At 43.4% G+C, this 11,072-nt stretch overlaps 5 protein-coding genes across 5 annotated transcripts; 4 read left to right on the top strand and 1 right to left on the bottom strand.

The window, feature by feature from the left end:
• Nucleotides 1-41: 41 nt before the first annotated feature.
• Nucleotides 42-1,173, top strand: BGW36DRAFT_431097 (uncharacterized protein; the record flags this gene model as incomplete). The annotated part of the gene is made up of 4 exons (XM_046220930.1): nt 42-590; nt 636-735; nt 781-998; nt 1,048-1,173. The coding sequence occupies 4 exons, from the start codon at nt 42-44 to the stop codon at nt 1,171-1,173; spliced, it is 993 nt and encodes a 330-aa protein (XP_046067847.1).
• A 129-nt stretch (nt 1,174-1,302) lies between these two features.
• On the bottom strand, nt 1,303-3,351 carry BGW36DRAFT_419333 (uncharacterized protein; the record flags this gene model as incomplete). The annotated part of the gene is made up of 4 exons (XM_046219453.1): nt 1,303-1,412; nt 1,465-1,639; nt 1,696-2,811; nt 2,857-3,351. 4 exons carry the CDS (start codon nt 3,349-3,351, stop codon nt 1,303-1,305), a joined length of 1,896 nt encoding a protein of 631 aa, XP_046067846.1.
• Nucleotides 3,352-4,950: 1,599 nt separating this feature from the next.
• On the top strand, nt 4,951-5,528 carry BGW36DRAFT_362878 (uncharacterized protein; the record flags this gene model as incomplete). The annotated part of the gene is made up of 2 exons (XM_046214410.1): nt 4,951-4,980; nt 5,040-5,528. The coding sequence occupies 2 exons, from the start codon at nt 4,951-4,953 to the stop codon at nt 5,526-5,528; spliced, it is 519 nt and encodes a 172-aa protein (XP_046067845.1).
• A 1,775-nt stretch (nt 5,529-7,303) lies between these two features.
• On the top strand, nt 7,304-8,434 carry BGW36DRAFT_303921 (uncharacterized protein; the record flags this gene model as incomplete). Its single annotated transcript, XM_046211925.1, has 1 exon — nt 7,304-8,434. One exon carries the CDS (start codon nt 7,304-7,306, stop codon nt 8,432-8,434), a length of 1,131 nt encoding a protein of 376 aa, XP_046067844.1.
• A 644-nt stretch (nt 8,435-9,078) lies between these two features.
• Nucleotides 9,079-10,933, top strand: BGW36DRAFT_464490 (uncharacterized protein; the record flags this gene model as incomplete). The annotated part of the gene is made up of 5 exons (XM_046222252.1): nt 9,079-9,161; nt 9,213-9,385; nt 9,930-10,076; nt 10,131-10,748; nt 10,820-10,933. The coding sequence occupies exons 1-5, from the start codon at nt 9,134-9,136 to the stop codon at nt 10,931-10,933; spliced, it is 1,080 nt and encodes a 359-aa protein (XP_046067843.1). The 5' UTR covers nt 9,079-9,133.
• Nucleotides 10,934-11,072: the final 139 nt, after the last annotated feature.

Raw genomic sequence — 11,072 nt, 5'->3', positions numbered from 1 at the left:
AGGATGTCAAATCTCAGAAAAACACGGGAGGGTGAACGATAATGAATGAAACGCGCCGTGTGAGCCGAGTTCCTCACACTTTATTGGATCAACAGAATGGTTCTAAGGAGCCAGCCGACGAGACCGAGATATCTTCCACAGATGGAAAATATTCAAAGTCCAAAGCACCGGCGAAAAAGGCCTCATTTAACCACACTGGATCCTTGGCCTCGACAAAACATAAAGGGGTGCTCAAGGGTAAGACCGCGAAACTAGCTAAGGGTATTGTTAGACGCAGCAATGAAAGCCCTTGGGAAGCTTACACGTTTGTCGACGAAGCCATCATGGACGGTGATACTGTAATGAAGGCCAGGAAAATCGTATCAGGCCAGATATTTGGTTTCCGTCGTTTTCCACTTGGTGAGAAATTTGATGTCATTGAGCAGCAATTCCAGCTTTTAGATCATCACAACGTCCTCCCGGCTCAGGAAATATTCAGACACGGAGCAAAGGGCTTTATTCGCTCGCCAGTTATGGATGTTTCTTTTGCTCGGATTGTGACATGTCCTCAATATCCGTCGTCAAAGGCGCTAGCCTCCATGATCGGCCAGGTAAGCCAGTCCTGCTCCTGAAAGACGTCAACTAACTGGTGCAAGACAATGGATGGACTGGGTTACCTGGTATCAAATGGCATCATATGTAATTCTTTATCATGCTCCCGGCTTCTCGCCAACAGAGACGGCTGTGTCAAGATTGGTAGGTCCATGATCTCTCATAGAAGCCTGTCCTGACCGCGTACAGTTGCATTTGCGGATGCGGAAATGCAGAAGGATATATGTGCACCAACAACGCGTTTAGTCAAGCGCCTAGCTGCAATAATGATTTTACTGATGCAAAAATTTCAAAATCGACCTGGCGAGTCTGGAATCCAAGACAGCGGTCAGTGGCCTCCGCAAGATGAAGCGTGTAAATTCCTTCATGAGCTTGAACACTCCCAAGAATTCCACAGATTGACGGCGGTGAGTTTCTCTTTAATAGGTTATGCGACGAGAAAACTAAGTGTTTCAGCATCCGTTCATCCACCCGAAGCGACGAGATGGTGACGGTTTCAAAGATTTGATTGAGAAAACTTTAGATACTACATTAGAGCCAGATGTCAGGATGACCCAGGACGAAAGACCCGATGTGGTTTAATAAAACTGGACCGGTTGTATTAGTCAATCTATACTTACGCTAGTTCTACACTGTCAAGTCATATGGAAACTAGGAATGTAGCAGATTATACGAATTAAGTATACTTCGAAATTCTGACATCTTCTACAATTAGTTAAACATTTCACCAGCATGATACTGGAACTCTTTCAAATCCACATCCCCCAGGTTCGCACCAACAATCTTCCGCGCCCGCGCTTGTACACTAGGAGGCGCCGAAACTAAACTTCACTTAGTACAAGACATTTGAATAAATGCGGCTATACCACCTACCCATAACGAGAAACTTCCCCCGGATTTCGGATGGGTCATTTTCAATACGTCTTCGGTGCTCAGTTATCTCATAGTCAAAAATGGACATGAGATCAGCAGCTCCTCCTACGATCTCTGCCCTCCCGGACTTATATGCTTCCTTAACGTCTGTTCTGTAAACGCTGCATTGAAGTGTCTGTGGATATCATGAGCAATCAATACAGGAAAAGCTGTACTAAAGTTGAAACTGACAAAGTTTTCACTGTTTCGTTTCAAGGCCGTATTGTTTATCCAGCCAAAGACATCATCCATGATCCGTCTTCTTGCGACATATTCATCGATTCGACACTCGAGTGGTGCGATCTTGTCCTGTAGTCGATCAAAATCATGTTTTCGGGCTTCCTTCATCGCCATAGTGCCCTCCGAGTCTTTGTCCTTGTCGAATACAATATATTCTCGCGTTTCTCGCTCCAGCCGTTCCATTTCTGATTCCTCTTTGCTCGTTTCCCTCGAGTCTCCTGTCCGGACTGGGGGAACATATCTGCCGAGATGATATTCAATCAGGGTTCGGTCCAAGCCAGTTCTGGTTGAGAACTTTTCCAGCTCCCCGATGATCTGCGTTTCCAAGTCTTTGATCTCTCGGATATCGTAAAATGTCTCAGAGACTGTTTCCCATTGCCATACCAGACGCACTCGACGGACTTTCGAGGTGCGATTCTCCATACATTGATAAATATATTGGAGCAGAGCATTTACTGAGAGGATTCCATAATCGTATATTACGGCGAGTATCGTTTCATACTGGACATAGGTGTGAGACAGTCCGTATGGGCCTGTGAAAAATGCAAGGCGTGGAGGGTTCTCTTGTATATACCTTAGTGTTTTGATTTGTGGGGTTTTGGAAAGGAATCCGCCAGGAAGGTCAAAAAGCTTCATTTGTTTCTGCGGCATGGGCTCGCACGACTGAATGTGATATTGCCGAAAACGAGGCCAGAAGTTCTCTCCGAAAAAGGGAACCCACAAGTTAATATATTGGCCAGGATGTACCTGTACCGGCCTTCCAGGGAACACGTCAATCCGTGTTGTGTTGTCTGCAAATCTGATGAAGGAAGCATAAGTCCATCCACGGATACCGAATATCCCGTTATTATAGAGAAAAAGGCAAACATCTTTTAAGAAAGCTGCACTGAAACATATCGGAATGATGTATAGCATCCAGTAGTTCCCTATCTTAATAACGACGTGAGTGTACACGGCAGCAATGGCGATAAGCGCAAGCAGCCAATGTAGCTTGGAGGCCAGATTTCTGGTTAAGTTTCTCAGTACATGGATTGATGTGGCTAGAATGGTTATTATAAGAGAAAATGCCTATGATCGTATTAGACAGGAGTCGAAACGGGGATGATTACGTACAAGAAAGGAGCCGATGAGGTCGGTTCGGCTTGGCGCTCTGGCCTGGCTCAATCCGCTGCCCATATGGATTGTCGTCAAAACCCCAACCATCCAAGCAACTGTACGATGTAGACGACGCCATACCCTCGGCGTGACACCAAGCACATCTGCGACAAAACTGATATTGTGGCTACAATACAAAAATATGGTATTGATAAACGCCACCGTACCGGACTGTTTACACATCCTGATCAACGAGACACGAGGGTAAAGAACTGAAAAAACATTTACGAAGATATATGCCAGAGACACTAGAAGTTCAGCGGCAGTCCACGGACCAAGCACATTGTTTTGTCGGATAACATCTTTGTAAAGCAGATATTTCCACGTGCTTTGAAGGAGTCGTAGTATTGGATCTGTTATAGGTCTCAAACGATGCCTATTCCAGAAGCAAATTGATATTATAACAATGAAACATGCTATCACAGCTGCTATATAGCCGGCCAAGGGCTCCATCGGGAAAATCAGTCGAGATGGAGAGCGGCCACCGCTGGTGTCAGTAGTTCTCGCTTGTTTCTTTATGTTGTTCGGCTATGGGGCTATTTTGAATCGTTGTCTCCGTATCTGTGGGTATTGTTAATTGCATGTCACTGCAAAACTTAGGCCTGATGTTAATAGGCACAACTTAATGCCTCGCCCATTGTTATCTTCTGTCACTCCCATATGAGTATTCATCCTCCCAGTCAGGTCAAAACGTTTCGCGTTTTTCATTGATGCATCGCTAGCTTCAGACAGTGCATACCCTAATGCTACTGCCTTCGCTCAAGAGTGATAATCCCATATTTACTGCAAAGAGAGAAATGCTTCGCAAGCCATAATGCCAAGATATGATGACTACTAGCCTTAAAGCTTATGCCAGATCATCTGGCTAACTATAATTTTCCGTTTTTTTCACGTTTAGGGTTCATTGTCCTAAGTCACATAGGGCAATGCAGGGCCCAGCCAGCGACAGGTCGCTCTGTTCAATGGCGAGCAATCTAGGCTTCATACAGAAAACAAGACAAACCGGTTCATCTACATAAACATTTCGGACCATTTTCGCTTTACGATCTTTCTTTTCTTTTCTTTTCTTTTCTTTTCTTTTCTTTTCTTTTCTTTTCTTTTCTTTTCTTTTCTTTTCTTATTTTCATGCATACAATAACTCGGCACAATCATAGGATAGAGCTCAATGAGTGACAGTGATATTTGAATACCTTATGAAAATATCATGAAAATGAACACCCCAACGCAGGAAATTGTAATGTAGCGCAGTTCACGAAGTAGCTAAACAGAATACCTGCCCATATCATCCAAGCTGATCTCCGAGGGGCAAGGCTCATCGATGGCTAGTTTTGTTACCTGACCAAGATCCTCTCCATTCACCCAAAACTGGACGAAGTATTTAAGTTCACCCCCAACCTCTGTGATCTCCAGCACGTTCAGAAGTTGAGTATGATCCTGTTATATATTAGGTTATGTAAATGGTTCTCTGGGGTACTTCTATACTGACAGTGGTGTCGAACGACTCAGCTTCGCTCGGAACATATGACGCATCTGGGCTATTAAACCCATCCTGAACATCCAGCGTAGTTCTATGACGTGCCCCCAATTCAAATCCGGACTCCGAATCCGAAGAACCTAATTCTATACCCGGGTCGTTATCTTCATTATAATCCGATGGAAGCGGTGAGTCTTGCGAGTCTGAATCTGTACAACCCCGTTCTATGCTAGGAAATTCGTCATATCCCTGTGAAGAGAGTATATAGCTTTGCTGCATTATGAACCACGAATACTCAGATAATGTGCTGCTGCGTTAGTACAATGAGTCGAGATCATTTTAAATGTTCCTCGACATGACAGCTGGTAAACACTACAGAATTTGCATTACATACTTTAAAGTAGCCCTCCACATATCCTGTGCCCCGTATTTGTAGATGCCGGCGAATCGCACCTGGTAAATGAAAATCTCCATTCGTTTTTCAAACACCACTATGTCAAGGAACAAACACGCCATATATAAAACCCATCTCCGGTCGGGATGGAGCTTCGTACTTGGATGTCACCTCTGTGGACATCATGTCACGACTCCCACGCGCTCCAGCTCAGGTATTCTTCTATTCTATCCTCTAGACTTTGAACAAAAGATTTTGATACTTAGAGCACAGACTTCGATCCCAGCCGATCTTCCCAGATATAACGTATCGCATTATGGTACTAGCGATTGGGGATATCGACATTTGGTCGCGCATCTGCAATGGCAAGTGAATGAACTTCAGCAGCATTCTTCCTTTTTGGAACAACAACTACAAGTTGCATATAATGCCAATGCCTGTCTGCAAAAGCAGTTATATGTTCAGGAACAATCAAGAGAGCATTGTGTAGAAGTGCTTAAAAACCTAGCACGAACGGTTGATAAAATTATGGCCACTGCATCCTTGGAACTACCACCAGAATTTCGTCTCGAAGACCTTGTTCCTGAGTTTATAGCAAGACAAGCCAACGTCAACGACTTTGAGGCACCAATCGGTGCGCAGAGAAATGGAGACAGCCAGTGGAATTATATCGAAACCCCAGAGCAAGCAGGAAAGCCCTCGGGTCGGTTTATGAATGCAGAAAGTGTAAAGCTTCCTCCGATTGGGTCGGTGGGCCGATAGTCCACAGAGCTTGCAGCAGAGAGAGCCCGTCAACCATCTATAGATTAATGTGATTCATGTGAAGTTAGTTCCATCATAAATTTGCCGTGTTCTTTTTAAGTCTTAGTGCAGGCTTCCTGATGGTAGTAAGCTTTGAGTAAAGCAGCCCCCCAGTAAAACAACATCTTAAGTTCCTAGAAGACTATGATATGTAACGGGTGATGCTATGGAGCTGGAAGTTAGTTGGATAATTAGATCCATAATTTTATTAATTTTCATCGCCTGAGCCACTCTACAGTGTCCTCAGCCTGAAGGTAAGACGAAATAGATGACTGTAGGTAGATTGATTGAGTCAAATTCCTAACGACTGAGCTTGGCAGACAGTTTCAGTACGAGCGGATTCGAAAGTGCCGCCACCTATTTACAGTACACTCTCTTTCCTAAATCTCAGCTTGAAACAGCCTAGTATGTATACAGTTATCCATCGCGCATCGTGGTTACATGCTTTCCAGGAGAATGATAGGATGCGTCCTTGGAGGATTGCATATAATCTAACTCCATATGTACTAGCCCGTTTCATGGTAGGGTTGGAGAAAGCGTCTGGAAGACCCAAGTGGGCAGGGCATTACTGCAAGGCACTATACAATACCTCCCTAAACAGCACAAGGAAACCCTGTTTTCCCAGCATTATATTTTATGATCCAGGTGATAAACTTGAATTTCAAACCGATTCTTGAACAGAGAGCAACGGCGTTCTACAGTGTAGGTACAAATGATTTCTGTAATTGGGCATCGATTTATAGATTAGGATAAACCCGCCAATCAGTTTCCGTCAGCTATGGGCTTTAGAGCATAATAGTGGAGCCTTAGAAGAATTAACATGTGTGTTTACTGGTTAACCCGATAAGAACTGTATTTATTAAACACTTCTGTTGTTTAAAAAAGGATGTTTGCTAACTCCAATGTGGAGGGTGTTGAACGTATCAGTTGGGCCTCCAGTGTAGAACAGCCAATGTTAGATGGTCGAAACTTTTCTACCTGTGTTGAGACATGAGGAACTAGTTTCATATATATGTAGCCTCCCCTAAAAAGTATATAATAACAATAGCCAGCACTTTAACTTTAGTCAAGCCCATCTTTTTGTCACATTTCAACAAAGAAGAACCACCATTCTATAGAAAGAGTAATTTACATAGCCAGTAAGGCACATTTCTCAGTCCAAAAACTATCACTGATATGTGCAGCAGATGGAGGAAGTTACAAAGATGGCTGATGGCCTTCCCGATATTCCGGAAGAGGAAATGGAATTGGAGTTAGAGCAGAGGACAGTGTCGAATACAGGCGAAGAAATTGGGAAAGACCCTAAAGAGAAGGATAATTCAGAATTTGGACAATTTGAGAATCCTCAGATGGAAGAAATGATAGAATAGGTATCAATTGATACCGAAGAAGAGCAACCAAATGCCGCGTATCAATCAGTGATGATACAATAGGGGTTTATTTTACATTAGTGTCTAAGAAGAATGGAAGAGAAAACGCAAACAAAGCTTTGCAATATTGGCCCGCTGGTCCCTCCTTTTTGTTCGGCTGTCTTAAGCCCCCCAGTAGCTGCAAAGGTTTCGACCCAAGAATTGAACGGGCTTATTTTCTTCTAATCTAAAGTAATTCTATATAGGGACATTGATTATCCCATTAGAGCTAAGCCAATTGATTCAACCTAGGTATAGTGTCATCAGCATGAATCTGTGATGACGATGATATTGCTGTCATTTCTTGCGAAGAGACTCTTCGTTTTCATGATAGGAATCATTGTACATGCTTCTGCACAGATATCTCTGTCTATAGTGAATCAATTCACTGAAGATAAACCTACCAATGTTTACGTCACAGGCGTCGACTCAAACAACAATTGGGTGTTGTTGCAACCTGACGGCACTTGGTATCACCCGAATCCACAGTCCATAACACCAGTCCCGATCACTGCTGGCATTGAACTTCCTGTGGGAAAACCAGGAACCACAACTACTTTCAATCTACCGGGATATATCTCGTCCGGACGCGTCTGGGTTGCCGCTGGCACTCTGGCCTTCTACGCATATGAAAACTTCGGTGTAGTTACACTCATTCAACCGTCTGTCATTGATAATCCAGCGACCAAATATGATTTTATAGAATTTTCTAATATTGAAAGCGATGGTCTCTTCGTCAACCTCAGCTATGTAGACTTTGTTGGTCTTACACTTGCCATCTCCGTAAAATCAGCAGACGGTAGCGTGCAAACAGCTCCGGGTTTTGGGACCGCCGCCTGCAAACAGATTTGTAGCCAACTGCAAATCGTCGAGACTGATCAGCCTTGGGATAAACTTTGCGTGACAGATGCTGCGAATGATATAATTCGAATATTTTCTCCAAGCACCTACATAAGTCTTGATCCAAGCGCTTTTCAAGGATACTATACTAACTATGTGGACAATATCTGGACCACATACAACAGCCGCCCTCTAATTATCGACACCGAGGGTCCTGCTGGCAAAATCCAATGCACGACGGCAGGTAACATCCTCAACTGCGAAAATAGCAGCCGAAATTACGCAAAGCCTACTGCAGCAGATATCTTTAGCTGCAGCACTGGACCGTTCACGATCGATGCGAGTGACAATAGCATCCATCTGGCGGTGGTTCCACGTCTCTGTGCGGCCTTTCAGAGGTCCACCCTGTCTCTGGAAGGCGGAAATACCCAACCAAATCTAGAATCAACGTCATATTATACCATCTCTCCAACTAATTACTACAGTAAATATGTGCACAGTCATGAGACTGATGGAAAAGGCTATGCATTTCCATATGATGATGTCAAAGAGAGCCAGTCTGGTCTTATTTATTCAAAGGAGCCGAAAGAATTGAAAATTACTGTGACTGAATGTTAAGTTTCTGCAACATTCACCAGCGCCTAAGCGGCATCAACTAGGTGCGAGAGATGTGGGAATTGAGGGAGAAAATTCACTCTAGAATAGTGTAGCGCTACGGAGATCCTAATAGATAGAAATCAAATTTTTTACATAGTTAATTACACAATCAGTGTGAAACGGCTGTACTGTATTCCAACAGACCAAAAGAAAAAAACAGAAAATCCTTTGTTTACATTCTCAGAATCAATATGACCAGTAAACACAAGCGTTGATTGCTCCAAGGCCCCACTGCCATGTTCATAGAAGAATGAAACTGATTGGCCGTCTTACCGGTAACCAAAGCGCACGTCCCATCAAGGAATATTTAGTATACACCAAGGCCTTGGCAAGGGGGGCATGCAAATAACCATCATATGTTTGTAAGTCAAATTGATTTTGAGAACGACTATAACCATATGATATTAAAGTGGAGGCAGTGTTTGGACCGAATTTGAGCTACGAAATAGCTTCCATCGCATCTGCACAGTGTTTGAAAGTTTTTGGATGTGTTTGATTTACTGATCTATCCGATAAATATTTGAAATGAAATCAAAGTAGATTGTCTGACTTATCTATAAAAGTATAGATTTACTTTTTTCTTCTCTACTTTAGTCGAATGACCAGTGTGAAAAAAACCGTTCTATACACGAAATACGCTCTTTATCCTCCTTATCAGAGATGCCACAGCAGATCACCGATTATCATGGTCAGTAAATTATCTGGATGTCTTATTATGTATTATCCTGATGAAATCTAGCAGCTATTCAACGCTACTCTGGGGTCACCAAGCTAAGCCACTACGACTCTTGCGGTGAAATACTCTCTAGCAGTACAGGCTGCTCTTTACCCCAGCCCAAGAAGGATGGGAGTATGGACAAACCAAAGAAATTCCCAAGGCTTTGGGTAGCTGCATCGCTCGCTATCGATACAGTAAGATGAAAATCTCTCCGCTATGTATCGATGAGTGATAATATTTTATGTTTGATAACTGTGATATGTATATTCGGCCACATTGATAATTCCAACAATCTATCCTTGGACAAGCAGTATTTCTATTCAGCGTGTTTATATTGATAGGCTCTAACATTAAATGAAGATAAATACTAACTGCCCGTAGAATAATATCCCGATACTGTAGGGATATGTAGATCGACGAGGACCTCTATTTTATTTACATGTAAAATGCTAGGTATCGATGATGGTATATATTCCATCTAATGGTGTAACTATCACAAGGGCCAACTTGCTCTATATCTAATTAAATATGGATGCGCTCTTGGGTTCAAAAATGGACCGCTACTTTCTGACTCCTAATCATTGAAGGCTCTGGCCGACCCGGCATGCATAAAAGCACCCGGCTTCTAAAAGAATAAGTATTCAGGTAGCTTATATACTCAGTCTCCACGCTGTTTAACATAATAACTTGCAGAGACCTGCTTGGGAATGAATGAGAATGAATTCGTTTACTTGGCAGATGATTCCGCATTTCCCCGTTTCAGGAGGGCCTATCCCCTGGGTTCTTGGATCAATCATCGCTGTGACTGGAATTGGTTCCGTAGTATTGGGGTTTGAGGCTCTTCTAAACCCAACTCTTCAAGAATCTGGAATAGTGACAATGAATGTAATGTGTTCCATTGGAACCATGTATTAACAGATCACTAATACCTTTATCCAGGTGAATCTTGGGGCTCTTGTACCAACTCAGGTTCCCCATCTAGCAAGGAATATGCCTCAGATGATCCCAGACGAACTTGAGACGGTTGCAGGAAGTATGCCTACTATTATTAACAGTGGAGTGGGAAGTGTAGCTACTGCGATCCAAAGTAAAGCGACGACAGTGATCCAGGGTGCCAATAGCGCACTTAGAAATATCTCCCTTGGAACTAGGAAGATCTGTTTGAATGGGTCTCCTAATTGTAAAGCTTTGCCGTTCGACATCTCTTCCGCACTACCCCCAGGGGCATCGGATGTTCTGGGTGATACCCTTAAAATGTTTCAGAGCCTTGAGACTACTATTTTTGGAACTCTTCGCAACTCTCTCATCGCCGGGGTTACGCTGGTGGTTTGCTTTAGTATTGGCTTTGGATTGACTCTTTGGTTGCTGAGATGCTTGTTCACTCCGTGGAGACGTGCGGCCATCACCCTTGTCGGGTTTAGTTGCCTTGTAATACCACCACTTGTATCGATGGTGACCGTCTCGTTACTTCAGTCGCGTGTTGAAGAGTCAGTCTCCCACAATACGGTATTCTCTATCCAGAAAGGTGATGCGAGGAAATATTGCGTAGGGGCGTTTGTGAGCGCCCTTTGCATGCTCATCGCCTGTGTTTACACAACGTTCTATCATAGACGATCTAACGCTGTTAGTTCGGGGCACGACTTGGGCAGATAAACATCAAAGGCGGACAATTCGAACACTGGCTGAACTACGGACGAAAACAATGTAGAGATTTAAACGGCGGGGATGAATCGTGCCTATAGCTTATGTAAAAATGCCTACTGTAGATCTAAATGATAGAAGTTTGTACCCATGTCATCATTGTATAAGTATTGTTAGCAGGCCTCATGGCGAGTTTTATCGATGGACGTCTAATGATAGGATTCGATTGATTTTCATGCA

This window comes from Talaromyces proteolyticus (genome assembly GCF_021365285.1).
Source record: "Talaromyces proteolyticus strain PMI_201 chromosome Unknown BGW36scaffold_11, whole genome shotgun sequence".
NCBI lineage: Eukaryota > Fungi > Ascomycota > Eurotiomycetes > Eurotiales > Trichocomaceae > Talaromyces > Talaromyces proteolyticus.
The sequence above is the reverse complement of the archived record's forward strand: the minus strand, read 5'-3'. Positions and strand labels throughout refer to the sequence as shown.